Source organism: Dama dama, chromosome 18 (genome assembly GCF_033118175.1).
Source record: "Dama dama isolate Ldn47 chromosome 18, ASM3311817v1, whole genome shotgun sequence".
NCBI classification, from domain to species: domain Eukaryota; kingdom Metazoa; phylum Chordata; class Mammalia; order Artiodactyla; family Cervidae; genus Dama; species Dama dama.
The window spans coordinates 17998821-18021927 of NC_083698.1; the positions used below are offsets into that span (position 1 = coordinate 17998821).

Below are 23107 nucleotides of genomic sequence, written 5' to 3' on the forward strand. Positions count from 1 at the left end.
AGATTCCTAGCTAGAATAAGATCTCAATAAAGTTAAGTTGGTTGCTTTCAGTTTTTATAGGAAAGGGTACTAAACAGCTATACGTATGGTTTTGTTTATGGTTCAGAAAATATGTACATTGTCAAATTTTTCTTTTTTGGTACTAGACGCTAGTCATTTGTGCATTAGTGTAGTAGTGTAGTGTTAGTCGCTCAGTCGTGTCCAACTCTTTGCGACCCCATGGACCAAGGCCACAAGCCTCCTCCGTCTATGGAATTCTTCAGGCAAGAACACTGCAGTGGGTTGCCATTTCCTTCTCCAGCATTTGGGCATTGAATTTGCATTAAAATTGTTCATCTGTAAAAGGTTCTAGAAATTTCCAGTACTAGATTCAAGAAATTAAGAAATCTTGCTTAGATTTATTGTTTTTATTCTTTGGTCTTCATCTTCTGGGAGTTTCAGATTTGAGTACAAGACTTCTTCAAAAGCAAACTAAAACTGTATGTTAAACAGTTAATCATGTAGTGTTTGCAAAAGCATCACAGTTGAGGGCTGAATTGTATATTATATAACTCAGCAAGCGTTTGTGGAATGTGACTGTCATGTTCACTATCACTTATTGAATTCATGTTCTAAAACTGAGTTGCTTTGTTAAGGGGTGACCTAAACTTTGTTTATGAACAGTGAAATTTATATTCAAACATAACTTCATAGTACTCAGTTAACATCAGTCAGTCGTGATTGAGGGCCTGTGCATATGTAAACTTTAGGTTTGGGGATGGAGGAGTTTGTCAGGGAGTATAAAAATGGCTTTAAGTCATGTAGATGGGGTTGGATAGTAAACACAGTGAAATGTTAGAGTCTCATAAGACAACATTAAAAGATGTCACAGGTGCCTATGATGGACAATAAGTGCTGTAAATACAGAAATAAGAAGATTCCTTAGAAGAATCAGAAACTTCAGTAGACCTTCTTGGCCTATCTATCTCTTACCTTTGAACTATTTAAGGATTACAGGTTAATGCTTTTTACTGTCATTCATTCAGCCTATTTATTCAACAGATACATTGAGCTACTGTGTATTAGGCTTTGCTGTGGAGCCTATAGAGATTAACGTTGAACAAAATAAACAGTTCTTAAGGTAGCTTACATTTGAGTGGCAGGTTGGGAGAGGACAGATAGTGAAAAAGTTTACCAGAAAATATCAATACTTTTGAGACAAACGAGTAATGACTTCTCTGTCTCCCAGACTTAAGGGTTTATCCTCAACTTACTGCTATATTGTGATAAGTATTATGAAGAAATACAAAGCAGGATAAAGTATGTAGAGAGTGAGGGAAGTAGGGCAGTACTACTTTATATGGGGAGATCAGAGCTGGGCTCTCTAAGACAGTGACATTTTGTGGAAAAAATGTAAGGAAAATGGTAGGGAGCTTACATTTATTTGAGAGGAGAGCATTATAGGCAGGGGGAACAGAACATAGAGGCTCTGAGGTAGAAACATTCTTGAGGACCAAGAAGAACTGGTATGGCTGATACAGAGGTGGGGGCTGGTGTTTGGTAGGAGGAGAGGAAGGTCATAGAGGTGGCAGGGAGCTACATCATATAGGGCCTGGAAGAACATGAGAATGACTTTGGATTTACACTCGGAGTGAGATGGAAAGCCATCAGATTTACATAGAGAACATGTGAGTCAACTGATGTTTAGAAGGATAACCCTGATGATTGTATTCAGTATAGAGTATAGAGAAGCGAAGGTGAAAGTAAGAAGAACAAATAGAATGGTTTAGGGTTTTAAGGATAGAGGTAATAAGAAATGACTGATTTTGTAGATCTCTGTTGAGAGATTATGGAATAAACAGAAAGAGAGGGGAAAAGGGTGATTTCTCTTTAGCCTGAACTTCTAGCTCCGTCACTCAGTCATGTGTGACTCTTTGCAACACCATAGAATGCAGCATGCCACGCTTCCCTGTCCATCGCCAACTCCCGGAGCTTGCTCAAACTCGTGTCCATAGAGTTGGTGATACAATCCAACCATCTCATCTTCTGTCGTCCCCTTCTCCTCCTGCTTTCAATCTTTCCCAGCATCAGAGTCTTTTCCGGTGAGTCAGTTCTTCGCATCAGGTGGCCAAAGTATTGGAGCTTCAACTTCACCATCAGTCCTTCCAATGAATAATCAGGACTGGTTTCCTTTAGGATTGACTGGTTTGATCTCCTTGCTGTCCAAGGGACTCTCAAAAGTCTTCACCAACACCACAGTTCAAAAGCATCAATTCTTCAGCGCTCAGCTTTCTTTATAGTCCAACTCTCACATCCATACATGACTACTGGAAAAACAATAGCTTTGACTAGATGGACCTTTGTCAGTAATGTCTCTGCTTTTTAATATGCTGTCTAGGTTTGTTGTAACTTTTCTTCTAAGGCGCAAGCGTCTTTTAATTTCATGGCTGCAGTCACCATCTGCAGTGATTTTGGAGCCCAAGAACATAAAGTCTGTCACTATTTCCATTGTTTTCCCATTTACTTGCCATGAAGTGATGAGACAGGATGCCATGATCTTAGTTTTTGAAATGTTGAGTTTTAAGTCAGCTTTTTCACTTTCCTCTTTCACTTTCATCAAGAGGCTCCTGTGGAGCTTCTAGAAGAGTGGAGTTATGGTTTACTGAGGTGGAAAAGACGGCAGGAAGAGCAAATTTATTGCAGGAGAGAAGGAAATTGAGGACAGTTTTGGACATGTTGAGTTCAAAACACCTATTAGGCTTGTAAGTGGAGACAGTAGTTGACTATCAGAATCTGAAGTTTAGGGGAGCAATCAAGGCTAAAGATACAGATTTGGGAGTGTCAGGGTATAGAAAGTATTTATGGTGAGATGACTAGGTGAAATTACCTAGACTATAAGAGGAAAAGGAGATGGGAAGAGTTCTGATGACAGTCATAGGGCTACCTCGGCATTCAACAGCATTGAAATTTGGGAAAATAAGGAGGAATCTACCAAGGAGACTGAGACAGAGTCATTAGTGAGGTTAAAAAAAAAAACAACAACAACAAGGCAAGTGTTTCAAAAAGACAGTAAACAAGTTGTGTTAAAGGAATAAGGTTAAGACTGAGAAATGACCATTGGATTTGTCAAAATGAAGGTCAGGTTTCACTTGAGAGGAGCTATTAGAGAAGTTGAGAGTAGTTGAAAACTTAGGAGTGGAACAGAATTGAAGACAGCTAATATGGGCAGGGCTTTAGATTTTTCCTTTTAAGGGCGACTTTGAAGTGAACAACAAATGAGAGCCCAGGGAATGTCTTTTAAGTATTTTTAAAGGATATTGCGATGTTTTTAGTATGCCAGTAGAGAGAAAAAATGTGCAAGAGGTAGAATTGCTGGAGGGAAGATGGGGTGGAATTAATCGCAACTGAAGGTCAACCTTAGATAGGAACATTGGGCAGTTTATCCCTGGTAACAGGAGATTAGTCAGAGGATATGTGTAGCCATGCAGATAGGCTGAGGTATGCAGTGACCAGAGGTTGTGAAAGTTCTCATTTCATTGCTTTTCTCTTCTCTTCGAAACCTCTCCAGTGAAATAAATAAGGCCATCATCTGCAAGTTAAGAATAGAGAGGAGATACTGAAGGTTTTAGAGATGAAGCTATTCAGTGATTATCTATAAAAATGAAATGGAAATTTATTTGGGAATGTGTTTGGCTGCTCTGATGCAGGTTAAAATAGGGGATGAGTTGGATTTACCTGTGCTTTAGGTTTTATCAAGTGAAGCTAGATGAGGAAGAGAGGAACAAGTGAAGAGAGGACTGCATCTTGCAAACAAGTAATTAATTGATGGGCCATGAAATAATCAGGTAAAGAGGGCAGTCATGTGCATGAGCTCTGGGGCAGTCAGAGGATAAAAATCTGCACATTGGAGACCTGAAAGGTATTAAGAACTTGTTTGAGTCTGAAAAGAAGTGGTCAGGAAAGATAAAAGATAATGCTCAGAGAATACTTGAGGAATTATATTATGGAAACAGTTCAGAATCTAGGTACAGTCATAGGAATTAAATGGCTGAGGTGAGGTGGAAAAGATGGTGTTGTAAACTGAGAAGATAAGTATGTTATGCTCCTAACTCATGATAGTATTTATACTTTTCTGATTTCAATAAACAGTTTTATGCAGATACCGATAAAGCCTCTCTACTTTTCTTAAAAATACTCTGTTTTTACAAGTGCCAGTTGGTTCTCAATGTACAAGATTCCTCATAGTTTCTTTCAGCTTATAATCCTTTGAATTGCTGAATCAGTATTAGTCAGGGAGCTTTGTTTGGAAAGAATTGTTTTGGTTTTAAGATTCTAGAACAAATCATGAAATTCAGAGGTCCACAAGCTAAATTTGACCTGTAGATACATTTTGTTTGATAAGAATAGTGCAATAAAAAGATAACTTGAGTTGATGGGGCATTCCAGTTTGTCACAGTTCCCCACCATTTTTCCCACATTCCACTTTTCCCCCTACTTCCATCATTATTTTTGTCTTATAATTTCCCAGCATCTTTACAGCCTTTTGCTCATTTATGTTTACTGGTAACTGTTTCTCAAGGCATTCACACTTAGAACTCTTTGCCTTAGACCTACTGAAACACAATCTCCAGAGTTGAGCTTTTGTCATTTCTATTTGGACATGTCCTTAAGTAAATCTGATGACAGACAACGGTTGAAAAAGACAGCTTTTACTTACTAGCAGTGGATCTTGGGTCAGCAACTCAACCTCTCTTGTTTTCAGTTTTCTATCCATGAAGTTGATATTAAAATAATAGAACTCACCTCATGTGGTAGTGATAAGACATAAATGAGATAGTATGAAGACAGGCACTATGCCTGGTACATGGTGGGTATTCAGAAAATTTTTTTCCCTTTCCATTTTCTTCTAGGAATAGGATTTTGAAAGTTTCTCCAGGCAAGTTGAGGGGATATTCCAAGTCAACCAGATTATTAATTAGCACACTATTATGAATGGTTTAATAAAACTGAATAGCCAGTAACTTGAACAAGGAAGATGTTAAATTCTTTCTATGATTCCAGACTGATTTTATGTTCAGAGGAGTTTGGTTCCAGAGACCAGGTACCTCTGACTTACTGTCATATTTCTTTAGTTTGTTGTACTTTCTCACGTGGTCAGAGATGGTTTTTCACCACCTTGTCTGGGTTGTACCCCATTGGTAGGAAGGAAGAGAAGGTGAAGAGTGGACATTTCCTTTCAAAGGTCTGGTTAAGAATTTCATAAACTTCATTGGAACTTATCACGTGGTCATACTCAGCTGCTGAGGGTCTGGAGCAGAAATTTTCTAGCAAGGTCATCATGTATCCAGTAGAAAATCAGAAGATTCTAGTACTAAGGGGAAAAATGGGAGGGTAGATGTTAATGGATAGTGGTTGCTTGGTATATCTGTTTCATTCTCTAAACAGGGTTAATCCCTTGGTCCTAATAGACTTAGGTCTATTGGTCTAATGGTCTAATGGTCTAAGGTCTAATGGTCCTTAGACTTAGGATTTATTGTCCCCAATCCCAAGTCATGAAACAAAAGAAAAATTACTTGGGCTACTTCGTCCTTTTCATATATCTTTTTGACCAGAGGTGACTGGTCTTTTTACCAAGTCAGAGTCTTGGTTCTAATGCTTAACTGACCTACGCAAGCATGAATCCTGTCTCTGATAACTCAGTTTCAACATTACCTACTACTTTAAGACAGTAGAATGGGTCTTGAGATCATTTTGACTATAGTTCAATATATTATTTCCACTTACTCTCTTCTATTGCCAGGATGTGTAGAGCACGTTGTGAGAAAGCAGCTGTGTGTGAGTGTGAATGAGAGAGAGAGATAAAGAATCCAATTTCCTGTCTACATTTTTGTATTTATTTCTGTACCTATATGAAGTAATTATTATTAAATCTGTTTTCTTAATGAGTTAACAGAGACCCAGAGATAATTAGCAACTTGTTTAAAGCCACAAAAATCTTTAATTGGTGGGGCCAGGTTTTATGTCCACCTATTTATATATCCAGATTCTCTAATCACAATATTCACAGTGCTATATTGTAACATCTGTGGATATCATACTAGAAAATTGCATTATATATTTTGCTGTTTTTAATGTTAAGGACACTTTGGTTTTACTATATGATGATTTTTCTTTTTGTACTTTTCATTTGTTTCTTCTTTTGTTAGCATCATCATTTCTCTTTGGGTTGTAAGGCCCCACTTTACTAAGAGACTCTTAATGTAATTTAGGTAAAAACCGTATGGGCAGCTTATCTGTTTTCCTCTTTGAGACAGACCTGAAGAATGAACTACTTGTTACTTTGCTGGCAGTCACATTGCAGAATGCTTTTTTTTTTTGCCTACATATTTACAATTTTTTTTTCCTATTTTTGATAGTAGATTTCCTTTTATGTTTTTGTATCCTATTATTTATGAATATGTACCCATTAAGGTGGTACCATAAAATAAGACTGTGAGAGAGCTGTGTTTCCATTTGAGGTTTTAGAATTTTGTAAAGCGTTAAAGAGAATGTCTGAAGTATTTTATTGATGAGGCCTGGCCTTTTTTTAAAACTATTTTGTATTAGGGTATAGCTGATTAACAAACAATATTGTGATAGTTTCTGGTAAACAGTGAAGGGACTCAGCCATACATATACATGTATCCATTCATTCTCCCCTAAACTCCCCTCCCATAAGGCCTGGCCTTCTTAATCTAGTTTTACCCCAGGTAGAGTTTGCCTGTGCGTTTCTTGTCAGTTAGAAATGCCCTACTTACCTGTGTTGACTAGTCCTATATTTTCTAGCTATATTGTTGTTTTATAATATTAATCTATGTATTCATAACTTTAATGATGGTTTTCTACCTATGATTATTAATATCTTATTTGTTTTAAACAGTGATTTTTTTTTTTAGGTAACAACTTAATGTAATACCTAAGTTTTGATTTCAGTATTTTTAAATCCACGAGGCCGTATAAAGAAAAAAAATTGTTAATTTGAATTTGGTATACAGGATTAAGTTCCTAAAGCAGCGGTTTTTATCATTATGTATAAAACTTAATTTTGTAATTTATTTTTAGGAATAACCAGCACTGTGGTATATTCTTCAAAAAGGAAATGTTATCTCTTATGGCTTTTTTAAAAATGGGCCTTTGGAGTAAAAATGTTCATTTCCCCCCCTCTGTTTTTTTATATAGGATATAGCAGATCCATTTTTTGCTTATTGTAAGCAACATGCAGATAGGTTAGACAGAAAGTGGAAGAGAAAAAACTACTTGGCTCTGCAATCCTATTGTAAAATGTCTTTACAAGAGAGAGAGAAGCAGTTATCACCAGAAGCACAGGTATGAGATTCATTCCAAAACTCGTGTTTTTTTTTCTTTCAAGGGTATAGATTTTAGGGAATTCCCTGGTGGTTCAGTGGTTAGGACTCTGCTCTCTTACTGCTGAGGGCTCCAGTTTGATCCCTGGTAACAGAGCTAAGATCCCACAAGCTGTACGGCCTGGCCAAAAAAAAAAAAGTTAGAAATTTAAGATCTCATGTGTCTTTGATATGTGATGTATAATTGTGAAATTTGGTTAGTGTAATTGTGAAATTACCTAGAAAGTGGGCTGTCATTAAGGTAAATGGAGAGTACAGTTTGTGGTTGAATACATTACTCATCATCTAGTCTCAACAAAACAGTCTTTATAAAACATGTTTCTACTACATTAAAGAATGTGGCTTAGAGGAATGACCACATCTTTTTTCAGTCTCTTCTAAGATTTATATGTGCAAAGACTGATTAGTTTGCCTGTCATATGAAATATATTTGTGTGTAAATTAAGTAAATTTATGAAGACTAGTACAAGGCTAGTTGAGAAGAGAAACTTCAGCTTAATCGTACTAGTTTTTGACAACTAATCATAGGCTAGGGCAGTTGTTAACTGGGGGTAGACCTAATTTATCGTAACCCCAAAATTATGCTGTATACCTTAAGGACTGTGGATAGATATAATTTGCCTCAATAGAGGAACTTCTGATCATCGTTACTCTTGCTAAGTGTGGAAATAAAAATCATAAGAAGTATGTTCCATTTTAATATCTTTTAAAATTTGTATATGTTTCTTTTATAGGCAAGGATCAATGCCCGGCTTCAGCAGTATCGTGCCAAAGCAGAACTAGCTCGATCCACCAGACCCCAGGCCTGGGTTCCGAGGGAAAAATTGCCCAGACCACTCACTAGCAGTGCTTCAGCCATTCGCAAACTTATGCGGAAAGCAGAACTAATGGGGATCAGTACAGATATCTTCCCAGTGGACAATTCAGATACTAGTTCTAGTGTGGATGGAAGGAGAAAGCATAAGCAACCTGCTCTCACTGCTGATTTTGTGAATTATTATTTCGGTCAGTATAGGCCTTGATGCATGCACGTTTTCATTGAGAACAATTTGCCGTTAGAAATATTTGATACACTGTCAATTTTTAGAAATTTACTAGTCTTGCTACATATATCAAGTATGTTTATTTTCCTAATAAGTTGTGGATTGTTGTAAAATGCTAATTTAATGCGTTTGTGAGTAGAGTTCAAAGTGTCTAGGTTTATCCATGTGATCATCTCTATGGCTAGCTTCTTCCTGTGTGTATTTTGTATATCAGCTTTTATTTTCTTCTAAACTAAAATTGGATATTTAATTTAACTAGAGAGAAATATGCGCATGATTCAAATTCAGGAGAATATGGCTGAACAAAAGAATATAAAGGATAAATTAGAGAATGAACAAGAAAAGCTTCATGTGGAATATAATAAGGTAAAACAAACAACATAATGTATTACATCTTATTGATGATTTCTTTTGTGGTTTTTTATTTATGTTTCATTTTGAAATTCCTCTGGAGTTTCTACGACTTGTCTGTAATTCCGACCCCTCGTTATCTTCATTACCATCACTGAGTACTTTCTATGTGTCAGGAACAGTTTTGAGCATTTTTACTTGTATTAACTCATCTCATTCTCACTTCAGCTTTATAATGTGGCTTATGATTACTGCTCCTTTCTTCAGAAGCATAAACTGAATCCTAGACAGGTGAAGTAATTTCCCCAGGTTCACAAAAGTAGTCAAGGCATAGAGTTGGGGTTTGAGGCCCAATAGTCTGACTCTATTCCTTATTCCTAACCACTGTATTATAGAACTTATCTTTCTAAGTTACAGAAAACTTTAAAACTTACTTTTGAATTACTGTTTTTTTCTTGAATTGTTTTGACTCTCGATAAAAAAAAAAAACCTCCCGATTAAAATTTCTGTTCTACGTCTTCATTCTAAAGATAAAGAAGTTCATGAAGCAATGCAAAAAAGCAAGTTGTGACTAAATGTGAGGTAATAAGTAACATGAGCAAAATCTGGATTGACTTTTTTTGGGGGGCTGTGCTGGGTCATCATTGTGGTGCGAGGGCTCAGTAATGCTGCTTGTGGGCTTCTCTAGTTGCAGAGCTCGGGCTCACTTGACCTGAGGCATGTAAGATCTTAGTTCCCCAACCAGAGATCAAATCTGCGTCCCCTTCATTGAAAGGTGGATTCTTAACCACTGGACCACAGGGAGGTCCCCAGGATTGTCTTATTGATGTATAACATTTTCTTCTCATTGGAAAAATGGTAGGAGTGCACCTTGATACACTCATAACGGTTAATTAGTGTGTCTGTGAAATTATATAGTAAACTATAATAGAATATGTAAGAAGTATTATTAGTAAAATGTTAACATAAAATGCTTACTTTTTGTTGGTGCTGCTTAAATAGTTGGAGACTTTCATTTTTCAGTGTATTGCGACTTAAATGTGTTAAATATATATGGAATAGAAATGTAGATATTTTGGACATGGATAAATTATTTATATTTTCAAATATGTTACTGAATATTGTAATGGTCTACTAATTTGAATTGTTTACATTATAGCTCTGTGAATCTTTAGAAGAACTACAAAACATGAATGGAAAACTTCGAAGTGAAGGACAAGGAATATGGGCCTTACTAGGCAGAATCACAGGGCAGGTTAGTTTCTTTCCAATTGCTCTCGCCTTCTCTTCTTGCTTTCTGTATGATTTCAAAGATTGAATCTCTAATACAACTGTCACTTCACTAACTGAAGAATTCTGTTTAATCAGGGCCAGCTAATCCTCTGGGATGATGGTTTCTGCCTGAAATGCATCTAGAGCTTTGCAAGCTGCCTGCTGAGAACCTGTAGCTTAATATGGTTGTTTTAACAGCTATCTTGTTTGCAAAATTTTTTCATTTGCTCTAACTGATTGACCTGTCATTTGTGATGAAGCCAAGATCTGAAGCATGAGTGACTCCTACCATATTCTTCTGCCTTTACATAGCAGTTTTAGATTCCTTGCCACATTTCTTCTGTCCTATTCTTGCGCTTTAATTAGTTTTTTTTTTTTTAATGGGGGAAATGTAAAAGGAAAACTGGATTTATTTTCATGTTGATGGGTTTTGAACTTATAAGAAATGGTTTTTGAAATTTAATGTTAAAGTGTAGTTTTTCCCTTCATTAGTTTTATTTTAATTATGAAAGAAATTACTTTATCCTTGAACATATTGAGCCTATTAAAGTTCTTGGTATTGAAAAGAACAATCATTGCCAAATGGATTTCTTTGAATGCTTTTTTTTAGTACTGTGTATTTAATTCTTAAATTAATAATTCATTTGAATAATTTCAGTTATTTCTTTAAGGATGATGGAGACTCGCTGTGGTCTTTTCACTATGGAAATAGTTTTATTTGTGAAAAAACGTTTTTAAAGAACAGATATTTTTTGTGGTACTTATTTTAAAGGTTTATAAAAAGCCAAATTCATTATATAGTTTGTGTAGACACATTATTTTAGAAAGTAATACATACTGATATGTATTGTGCCATGCTAGCTTTGAAGATGCTTCTTTTTTGAACAGGGTGTATGTGGCGTATGGTATAATGAATGACATAAGAGGTGAGAATGAGTAGTTACATATGCACAGTTGACCTTCGTTTCTATTGGTAGGCTGTTGGTGAATATTTGTAAAGATTATAGTGTTTTATATTTTATATTTAGTGAAATTAATATTGAATGCAAGCCTATGAGTTTATTTGGCAAGCTAGCATTATCTTTTGGCCTGATTTGCAAGTTTGTCTTGTAAGAATTTATTTAGTATAAGTTATGAAAGAGAATTTTAATTTATTAAATCACTTGAAACAGAAGCACATGAATTTCTGTGTGCAAATGTAAAGTATGCAGAAGAAGTAGAATTCATTTGTACCACTTGCAGGACACTTTTTTCCGGTTGGTTGAACTGATGCTGGCCCACTGGGCCACTGAGAAATGACTTTGATAGATGGTTGCTGTCTAAGAAGCCAGTATACTACAAATTAGTAGAAACCCAAAGAGAATCTAATTCGCTTTGTGAAGAGTTTGGTCCAATAAGATAATTTTTCTAATTAACCTTTGGAGCCCCAGTGTAGCTGTGGTGTTGAAGAAAATAAACGGCCTCAATATTCTTTTTGTCAAGTGTTCTTTTTTTTTTAAGTTCTTGAATTCTTGTCCTTGTCTTTCACTTTTAAAACGAAAGTGGAAGTTTAATTTTCACAGTGTTTTAGTGGTCCAGAGAAAATTGAGAAAAGTATGTAATTATAGGCTTCTCACAGCAGTGACTGTGAGACAAAAACTCATTTTAGTCCTTTTTGCCAGTGTAAAAGCTTGTAAAAGATTTCCCCCTCACAATCCAAGCATATTAGTTGACTTGAACGGCGCATAAAGAAAAATGTTGCTTTATATTTTTTCTTTGAAAACAAAATAAACTGCATTTGTTCAAATCAATAGAAGTTGAATATACCGGCAATTTTGCGAGCACCCAAGGAGAGAAAACCAAGTAAAAAAGAAGGAGGCACACAAAAGACATCTACTCTTCCTGCAGTACTTTATAGGCAAGTAATGAAATTTTGATAGATTAATATAGTGTATTTTTAAATGAATACTTTTTAGTAGCAAGATGCTTTACATATTTGTGAATGAATTATGTTTATATCAGAATTTAAAGTTAAATGTGTTTGAAGTTCTTTTTTTTTTTTTTTAAGTTCATTTTATTAATACTGTCATCAAAGATACTTTCCAGACTGAATGATGATAGAATAGAGTCACTCCTCTTTTAATGATAAATCACTCTTTGTATACTTTAAGTAACTGGGGTTATATGTGCACAAGCTCCATGGAAAACTCCTCTTTAGAGAATTGGAAAGTGACTTTTAAGTAATGTACATGATTATTTTCTTAAATAGTTAAAACAATGTGTTGGATAAATGGACATTTATATTTTATTTTGCTTGAGTGAGTTTTAGAGGTTTACATGTGTTTTTAGGTAGTGTTGGATATTATAGTTTGAATTACTGCCTTTGTACAGTGGCAGTGGTGGATAATGAAGATAAGTTTTAGATTTGAATCTGTCTACATTTTTTTTCTGTGCTCAGTTGTAACGATTTCATTTCCCCAAATATTTTTGTTCTTTTTTTTTTTTTTGGCTCAATATTTTACAGTGTTCACCATTGTAGCATTTTATATAGTTATTAAGATTTCTTTCCATACCAGTAGGTTTGGATTTTACTTTTTTTTCATGAAGCTGATGAAACTAATTGAGACAAGTTTAGAAGTTGCTAGTATGTTTGTGTGTATCCATACACACACAAGTAAATATGCTTATGTAAATTTATACATATTCTCCCCATAATCTCTTTCTTTCTCAGAAATAGCAACAACAATATCAGTCTCAATAACTATTTTCTCTTCTAGCTTGGAGGCTTTCTCCATAGGTAATAGCAGTTAACTTCCTTGAAATGTGGGAAAAGCTCACTAGTGTCTATAGTATACTTTATGAAGACTTAGCAACTTTCACAGTCTGGCTTTTCCAGATAAAATTGTGTCATTTGAAACTGTCAGGCTTATCACGTATGCTTCTGACTTTTCATCACTACAGCTCATTTTTGTTTCAGAATACAGTTTAGTAATTTTTCATTTTTACTCTGAGCAACTTTAAGACCAAGTATCGGTCTTTGTTGTGTACGTGTATATTTGATTTTTTTTTTCCTAAGGTTATTTAAAATTCAAACATCATTGCTGTTTCTGTATATGTATGCTTTTTTTAGGTTCTCAACAACTTTTCCTCACCCTTCACGTTCCTAAAATAAGTACACCCTGGGTTTGTAGATCATGGTTTTTGTGCTCTCAGGAGTAGTTGACCTTTTGCACAAGAAAAGTTAGATTTCTTAAGAACAATCAAAACTCTAAAACAACAGTAACAATAATAAAATTTCCAGTTCTTTATAATAAATATCAGTTGGTATATTTTTAAGACTCAAAGTCTGATTCTGTAAAACGACTTACACATGTAGCTTATTTACATATTGAAGGTTCTTTGAAAGATTTAGAGTTAATGGTAGAAAATAAATGGAATTTTGTTTGTAAAGTAACTTTTTTGTAGTTTTAGAGAGGTAGAAAATTGAAAAATATTTTTGTTTAATAATTTGTTCCTAGAGAAAATTTGGTCTGATGTTACATGGGCTCTAAGTAATAATTAAGATTAAGATGATGTTAGAATAAATACCTGACATATGCCCTTTTGTGAATAGTTTGACTCTAGCAAAATTTAAATTTATACTAGATCTAAACTATTTTTCTACATTCTCAAAACTATTTAGATTGTTGCCATTATAAAAAGATATGTGTTATAAAAGAAGTATTTGATTTCAGTTAAAGAAATATTAAGTTAAATCACAGTGAAATTTTGAAAATTTAAAAATATGCCATAAATTAACTATTCACTATGATAATTATTATTCTAATCCTTTATTACTGCCTTTATCAAAGCTGTGGCATTTGTAAGAAGAACCATGATCAGCATCTTCTTTTATTGTGTGATACCTGTAAACTCCATTACCATCTTGGATGTCTGGACCCTCCTCTTACGAGGATGCCAAGAAAGACCAAAAACAGTTATTGGTAAGTAAACTGAAGAGCATTTAGATGTTAGAACTGGTGTTGCTCTTAGTTTCAACAGTATAAGATGAAGTGTTACAACATATTGATGCATAATAAAGTTTTCAGTATATTTTCAATTGAAAATTTTATAATGTTTTCCAATAATATTGACAGATTGGCATTTAAAAGTTGTATATATTTAATATATGTGTACACTGTGAAATAGTCGCCACAATCAAGCTAATTAGCGTATTCATCACCTCACATAGTTATCTTATTTTGTGATAAGAACACTTCAGACATAAATGTTTATTATGGTATTGTATGCATAGAAATGTAGCAGTTTTTCTTGATAAATCAATTTTAAGTTAATTGAGGCTATTTTAATATCTTAGTGATGGTTTCTTAAGGCATGAATTCTGTCTAGTGTGTTTATAATTCTCTTTATTATAACATTTTTTCAAATTCTTTATTTTGGTTTTTTATCAAGAATTTGCCTCTGTATTCATGCTTTAAATGTAGTTTAGTATTTTGTTTCTAAATTAGTGTCACCAAAGGCTTTACTTCTAGTAGTTGTCATTTATGCTAGTTGTATATTTAAATTCAACCATTCTTTGTAAATCTAGAAACATTTGATTTATGTTTCTGAATTTTTTCATTGATTTAGGCATGTTGAATCACTGCAGATATTTGATAAAGGCTTATGATACTTATAAGTTTTATTCTTTCCTTAATTTTAGTCCAAGAGAAGGACAGATGTTCAAATTCTAATAGATTGATTCTGTATAGGAAGAATATAGGCCATGGGGAGCTTTGGAAGGCACATGACTATTCTTTTTATATAAATTTTATACAACTTCTAGTTTTAGAAAAGACTAGACCCCAGAGTCTTAAATGGTAATGTGTACAAAAAGGTATTTATCAAATACATTAAAGCATGTTTTCTGACCTCATTGTTTTATTTCATAAACCTACGTTTGTCCATTTTATTAGGACACTCACATTCTTTCACCATTTTCACATGATTGCTTTTTCATGAAGTGAAGTGAAAGTCGCTCAGTCATGTCTGACTCTTTGCGACCGCATGGACTATACAGTCCATGGAATTCTCCAGGCCAGAATACTGGAGTCTGTAGCCTTTCCCTTCTCCAGGGGATCTTCCCAACTCAGGGATTGAACCCAGGTCTCCTGCATTGCAGGTGGATTCTTTACCAGCTGAGCCACAAGGGAAGCCCAAGAATACTGGAGTGAGTAGTCTATCCCTTCTCCAGTGGATCTTCCCAACCCAGGAATCGAACTGGGGTCTCCTGCATTGCAGGTGGATTCTTCATCAACTGAACTCTGAGAGAAGCCCTTCTTTTTCATAGTGTTCTTTTATCAATTTGCCTGGAGATAGTCATACTGGTCAACTCTTTTCAAATATAGTGGAATGTGTTACTTTTGATTTGTGAGTGCTTTTGAAACCAGAATTTAAGAGAAACTGCTGTCACGTATTAAAATATCAGCAGTGTTAATAAGTATCCTACTTGCATTTCTAAGTTGAAAACCAGTTTGGTAGTCTCCAGGGCCAGGGAACTTTGTCATAACCATGGTTGTGTTTTAGCATTATTATACAATGACATTGTTTTTCTTTAATAATAAAGATTTTAAAAAGGGTTTCACTCCATTTTTTATATGTATTTATATATATATATATTGGAGAAGGAAATGGCAACCAACTCCAGTATTCTTGCCTGGAGAATCCCTGTAGACAGAGGAGCCTGGCAGACTACTGTCCATGGGGTCACAAAGAGTTGGACATGACTGAGTGCCTAAGCACACAGCACACGTATACAATGAAATTGTTTTCCTTTAATAATAAAGATTAAAAAAACCTCCTTAACATAAGTTGGAGTGTATAGTGCTGAGGATCAAGAACATATAGCAAACTGAGAAAAATCCTTAGTATTTCAGTATGAAGGTAGTCCTTTGGCATAAATTCCTGACTTGAATTTTCATTATTATTACTTTAAACATCCTATTTCTTAGGATCTTGTGTAGCAGTTAATGTAGCAGAGTTGCTTTTTTATATTTTAAAGGCTATTTATAAAATGAGGACTGTAGTGTTTAACAGATTGTTGAAAGAGCTGCAATAGTATTTTCATCTGTATTGACTTTAGGTACTGCAAGTATCGTGTGGCAGTTGTCTTGAAATAGGAATAAATAGCAGGTAGAATTTTTTTAGGTTTTTCTGAGTTGTTCAGTGTTTTGTGGTTTCCAAAGCATAACATTTTTATTTATCTGAGTGCTCTATAGCAAATTTCTTTGCCACCTAAATGTATTAACTTTTGGTGGCGATGAGCATGAGACGCTAGAGACTATCCTGACAAGGAATATAGTTACAAACTGAGAAACAAAAGGGGAAACAAGTCACTTAAAAAACAAAACAAAAAAATCCCGACAGTGATTCATTCATTCTTGTTTCCATATCGCAGAAATGCATGTATGTTAAACATATTTTTATTTGATGATAATCTATGAGTCCAAAGAATAAGTGCTTGGTTTTTAACAACAGTTATATAAACTTCTTTAGGTAACTAATGATAATTGACTCTTTATGGGTCAAAATTTTTAGTGTTAAAGTTTTTGCTTAAATGGAAATTTTAAGATATTAAAAGTAATACCTTAAATTTTAATTTGCATGTTACAAATAGTGCATTTGTATTAGCCACACATGATACTTTGTATTTAATTGTTATTGGAGTTCAAAATTTAAGGCTGTTAAAATAAATACTAATTTGATATTAAGTTACCATGCTAATGAGTGAGAGGTATGAATTTTTACAGATTCTCCGTTGGTATATTCAGCACAGCTTGCCATTAATTAAGATGCAAGGATATTATAGCTGTGAAAGTAGAGTTGGTCAATGAATGACTTGGATTTCCTGTTGTCACAGTGTATGTCATTTGAGGAAAAATCATGATTTCCTGAGGGAAACTATCTTTTTAATCAGTACTGGACCTCTTACATTCATTCTCTTAAATATGTGGCAGTATTACATGTGTTTTTATGATACTTATTAGGGATACATGAAATTGCTTTGGAAATTTTACATGTATTATTGTTACTCTTAAAGGAGTGTATGTGCTTTTCTGTATGTATGGTCATTATATGCATATGGTCACATGTTCCTGTGTACATTTTCATATATTCTAAACATATACCTGCATTTTGTATTTATAGAAACCATGGCTAATGCTGGAAGGTAAAAATGAATGTATGAAATAATATTTTTTTCTGTATGTAGGCAGTGTTCTGAATGTGACCAGGCAGGGAGCAGTGACATGGAAGCAGAGATGGCCATGGAAACCTTACCAGATGGGACCAAACGATCAAGGAGGCAGATTAAGGAACCAGTGAAATTTGTTCCACAGGATATGCCTCCAGAACCCAAGAAGATTCCAATAAGAAACACGGTAATTTATTCCCTAGTAGTCATAATAACCCTGACAAAACTCTGAGGTCAGAATTTAAAGGGTGAGAAAGACAAACGGCAAGCATATACTCAGTAGCCAATGAAAGAAATATATTGGTTTTGGTTTTTCTTAATAGTTTACTGTTTTATATTATGAAATATACCATACCAGTTACACATGAGAATGTATAGTTTACATATTCAATGCAAAGCACAATAATAATGAAGACCCATTGTGTTCACAAACACACTTTAAAGATAGAACATTACCAAAACCAATGAAGTCACCTTTGAATCCTTCAGGACTTACTTCACCATCCATTTAGTCTAGAGGTAACCTCCTTTCTCAAGTTTGTGTTTTTTATTCACTCCATTTTTTATATGTATTTATGTATGTATATTGGAGAAGGAAATGGCAACCCACTCTAGTATTCTTGCCTGGGAAATCCCATGGACAGAGGAGCCTGGTGGGCTACAGTCCGATGGGATCACAAGGGTCAGATTCGACTTAGTGATTAAACTACCACCGTCATGTGTGTGTATATTCATAAATAATACATAATTTTGCACAGTTTGAATTTTGTGTAAATTGAGTCAAACTGTTTTTTCCCCATTATTTGATACTTTGACCAACTTTACCTTGATTTGATTCTTAAATGCTGATCTGTGTAATTGTAGCTCGTTTATTTTCACCAGTATGTCATTTTTTATTGAAAATAGATCATTATCAGTTCAGTTCAATTCAGCTCAGTCGCTCAGTCGTGTCCGACTCTTTGCGACCCCATGAACCGCACCACGCCATGTGTCCCTGTCCATCACTAACTCCCGGAGTCCACTGAAACTCATGTCCATTGTGTCGGTGATGCCATCCAACCATTTCATCCTCTGTCGTCCCCTTCTCCTCCTGCCCTCAATCTTTCCCAGCATCAGGGTCTTTTCCAATGAGTCAGCTCTTCACATCAGGTGGCCAAAGTATTGGAGTTTCAGCTTCAGCATGAGTCCTACCAATGAACACCCAGGACTGTCTCCTTTGGGATGGACTGGTTGGATCTCCTTGCAGTCCAAGGGACTCTCAAGAGTCTTCTTCAACACCACAGTCCAAAAGCATCAATTCTTTGGCACTCAGGTTTCTTTATAGTCCAACTCTCACAACCGTACATGACCACTGGAAAAATCATAGCCTTAACTAGACGGACCATTGTTGGCGAAGTAATAGTTTGGCAGTTTTGTTTCTATTTTTTTACTTACAATAATTTTATTTATTTATTTTTAGCTGTGCTGGGTCTTTATTGCTCTGTGGGCTTTTCTCTAGTTGTGGCACGTAGGGGCTACTCTCTAGTTGTGGTGTGAGGGTTTCTCATTCTGATGGCTTTTCTGTTGCAGAGCACGTGCTCTAGAGTGTACAGGCTTCAGTTGCTGCCTGGGCTGTGGCTCCCGGGCTCTAGAGAACAGACTCCATAGTTGTGGTGCACAAGCTTTGTTGCTCCCTGGAATGTGGGGTCTTCCCAGATGAAGGCTCAAACCTGTGTCTCCTGCACTTGCAGGTGAATTCTGAGCCACCAGGGAAGCCCTCCATCTTTTTGCTTTTATAAACAATTTCACTTTAAATATTTTTCTAAATCTCTTCTGCAGCTTGGTAACAAGGAGTTAGGATATATAGCAAAGCATGGATTTGCTTAGTTACAGGATATTGGCATCTTCAGGTTTGCTGGGTAAGTGCAATATTTTCTAAACCAGGTTACACTTATACCAGCAATGAGTGATGTTGCTTTTTCTGCCAAACTTGGTTTGTCCAGTGTTATAATGCTTTCCAATGTGATAAATGTAAATAGTAGAGAGTCATTTTATTTTGCATTTCTCTCAATACTTAGTTGACTTAGAGCATCTATGTATTTTTGGTTGGTTGTATGTGCATATCTTATTCAGCTTTTCTATCAGGTTGTTAGCCTATTTCTTATAAAAATTCTTTCAGGTCAAGAGTTTTAAAAATTTTTTCCAAAAAACATTTATGTTAGTTATTAGCAGGTGCCTGGGAGCTCTACCAGCCTAAGGCCATTTTAATAAAAGTTTGTCCTGTGTGTCTCTTCCACTTCATGAGTATCGTTAATTTCTACTCCAAAGCTGAGCAATGGCTTGCGGTTATGAATTCTTAGGGGAGACATTTTTCACTTTCTTACCTTGAGCCAAGGCAGGCACATTTTACAAATCTGCCTATCCCTAAGAGAGATGTAAATATACTTTTAGGGATAGTTGTCATCATTCACCTGTTTTGTTATCTGTTTGGTTTTAGCTTTATTTTTTCTTTCCCTTACAGTAACAGTTTTCTTAAAAGTTTTTTTTTTTTTTTTTAAATCTGTAGTAACCATCTATATTATAATCACTTAAAAGATTTTATTTAAGAGAAATAACCTAGATTATTTCATTCAGTTTTGTGTTATAGCCTCATTTGAAATTGATGAGGCGAATCTGGGAATTGTTATCTTTTAGATAATTGAAATATTTAGTTTTGGATGCTCTAAATTGATGAACTTGAAATAGTTTTTTTTATAATTTCCACTAGTTTAAAACATTTTTTAGATTTCACAAATATATTTTGTTTACAGTTGAATGAGAGAGAATTTTACTTCTTTAAATAAGCCTGCTTGTTTCTATTTCTAAAATATTCTTCTGTAACTCTTTGGTGATATTATCTGCGGCTGTTCTTAAGATCTTAGAGAAAAAGCTGTTATTACTTCTTATGTCTGTGTTTGCATAGATTATCTTCTTAGGGAACATTTTTTCTAGTTTCTTTATTGTTTAAAGATATCTTTAGGAATGATATTACCATTAACTTTGGAGTTATCATATAGAGGGAAATTTTGTATGTATTATAGTGATATTTGTAAGTCTATAGTTTAGTATTACTTAAGATAAAACAAGATTCAATTTTTTTCTAATTTACCTGTCTGCTTTTTAGCCTAGAATTATAAGGAAGTTTTTAAGTTTTCCAGTTTAGTCCAGTGCCTTTCATCATATTCTTTCTCTCTAGTTTCTTTGTGTAAAAGTTCATTTTACAGTAGTCATATTATTCTATCAAAATTTTGAAGAAAATTTTACCCTTGTGACATACAGGATTCATGACAGACCTTAAACTTCATTTTCTCATTTCAAAATAGTATCTCACTCAGTAAAACAGTTCAAATGATCATTTATTCTCTAAGTTTCCATTTCTGTCAAATGTGTTATGTTCCGTTAGATTATAGTGATAGCACAATTTTTAGAAAAGTAGTTTGGGGTTCTTTCATGCTAGTTGAAATGATTTCATCTTCTTTCAGAAACCCATATTGTGGGGTGTATGAATTGATATTCTGTTAGAATGATTTTTTTTTAAATTTTTTTTTTTTATTAGTTGGAGGCTAATTAGTTCACAACATTTCAGTGGGTTTTGTCATACGTTGATATGAATCAGCCATAGAGTTACACGTATTCCCCATCCCGATCCCCCCTCCCACCTCCCTCTCCACCCGATTCCTCTGGGTCTTCCCAGTGCACCAGGCCCGAGCACTTGTCTCATGCATCCCACCTGGGCTGGTGATCTGTTTCACCATAGATAGTATACATGCTGTTCTTTTGAAACATCCCACCCTGACCTTAAAAATTAAGACTTTACGGTATAATTAAGTGGACAGAACTTTAATCTCTTTGTCCAAGAACCATTGAAAACAAAAAATGATCAGAGCTGCTATGGATTGAAGTTCCATTTTCATTGAATAGTTTTCCTTATCCTCTGTTATTAATTTCTCCCCTTTTATACTTTATAAACATACTTTATTAATGTACTTTATATCTTTATGTTTAAAAATAGCATCATGGTAGTGAGGGAGTAAAAGGGAGAAGGAAGGCATTCATGTGTTGGAATATTTGAGTAAATACTAGTGTGTTGCTGGTAATAACTTAACGTCTTTTTATCTATACTGCTAATAAATCCAAGTACTTTATTATTTTATATTTCCTCCTATTATTTGACCTTTGGCTATTTTACTTCATAACATTTTTCAAAGGTAGATAAGTCAGAAGTGGATGTGAGTATGTATTTACTCTTACAAAGAATAGTTTAATAGTAATAATACGTAACATTTTCTGAGGGTTGATCATATACCAGACACTGTAGTAATCCTCCATCCTACTCCCCCTTAAAAAAATTAGTATTTAGCTATTACAACTTATGTATTACTCAGGCACAGAAACCTTCAGTAATTTACCTGTGATCTTACAGATAGTGAGAAGAATAGGAATTGCACCCAGATAGCTGAATTAAGAAGTAGTGTCTTTTCTGAGGTCTGTAGAAGAGCATATTTAGTTGTGGTGCAAATGGAATAGTTGTAAAAAACATTTGATCATTAGATAACGTAGTTGGGAATGTGGTACTCTCATCTGGTACCAGAATGGTCATGTGTCTTTCCATAGCGTGGTGTTACTTATGAGCAGCCAGACACATAGCCACCTACTGACTCTTAAAACTGAGTTCTTTCACATTCAATATTACATTTAACACTTTTTCTTTGTACTTTCAATTGGTGTGAAACTGAACTGTTGTGAACTGTTTTCCTTTTCAAGCTTGTGCAGGAGAGTTGGCAACACTCTTGTCAATCACAGTATAATGCTGTAGAAGTTAATAAAACATTTTAGGATTATTTTACCTTGAGGAAATTGATATCTTAAAAAATCAAAAAGAAAAAAAATTAGAAGCTGCAAATCAATAAGTACACTGATGGCATGTGTATGTGTGAGCTGCCTTTATATGTTTATTTTATTGTTCTCTGTTTTGGTTTGTATTCTTTCTACCACATGGAGTACTGTGAAGCCTGTTGTGGGAAAAAAAGGAGTATTGAGTGAAATTGGAGAAGTGCATGGTGGCTTTCTTTACATTTTTTCCTTTCCTAACTAGTTATCCCAAATTCCCCGAAAACATTTGTCTTGTTACATCTCAACTTTTTTGATTAAGCAGTGAATATCTTTTTGATTTGTTCACTTGGTTTGGTCACTCGTAAGACAGATGAGCCCATAGACTCAATCTTTGTGCTCTAATGCCTCTTTTGTGCAAAGCAAAGTGACTACTAGAGAATTGGCATCCACTTTATCCTGCTGACAGGCAGTTGCTATTTATTATGACCAAAGAGTGCAACAGGGAGTAAAACACTTTGTTTAACCTTACTTTATTCTTATTATTTGGATACTGAAGAAATTCATTTTTTATTTCATTCTTCTCTGATTTCCTTAATAAGCATATACAGAAATCTGAAGGGATATATCTTGTTTTGAGACAGTAGATTTAATAAAATGTAGATACTTTTCAAAGCAAGTAGTCTCAGTATTATTTTTTCCATTAGAAATATTTTCTACCCAAAGATCATAAAAAGATTAACCAGAAAAGTTATTTGACAAAAATTATAGCATTAAAGATTTAGTGTTATTTTTTTTTTTCAAATGGGTTAAAAGAGCTATTTGTATAAGAATGAAAATAGTATACTTTCAGAAAATATCCTTCCAATACAAACATGGAGATTCTCTGTTTTGTATTTTAATGTTTTCTCATATTTAATTGCTAAATATCAGTGTTTCTGAAATTTAGCATTCTGAATGTTAGAATAATTTTTAAATTAAGTTTTAACTATAAATGTAAT

The 23107-nt window shown here is 34.5% G+C and overlaps 1 protein-coding gene across 6 annotated transcripts in view; it reads left to right on the plus strand.

Moving 5' to 3' along the window:
• The window catches only part of PHF14 (PHD finger protein 14), a 203823-nt gene that overhangs the window by 49375 nt on the left and 131341 nt on the right, over window positions 1–23107 (plus strand). For all 6 annotated transcript variants that reach the window (XM_061164984.1, XM_061164983.1, XM_061164986.1 and 3 more), the window contains exons 8-14: window positions 7198–7344; window positions 8117–8387; window positions 8685–8791; window positions 9936–10031; window positions 11842–11945; window positions 13879–14010; window positions 17277–17445. In XM_061164984.1, coding sequence (XP_061020967.1) covers window positions 7198–7344; window positions 8117–8387; window positions 8685–8791; window positions 9936–10031; window positions 11842–11945; window positions 13879–14010; window positions 17277–17445 — 1026 coding nt within the window. The remainder of the gene's footprint in view (window positions 1–7197; window positions 7345–8116; window positions 8388–8684; window positions 8792–9935; window positions 10032–11841; window positions 11946–13878; window positions 14011–17276; window positions 17446–23107) is intronic.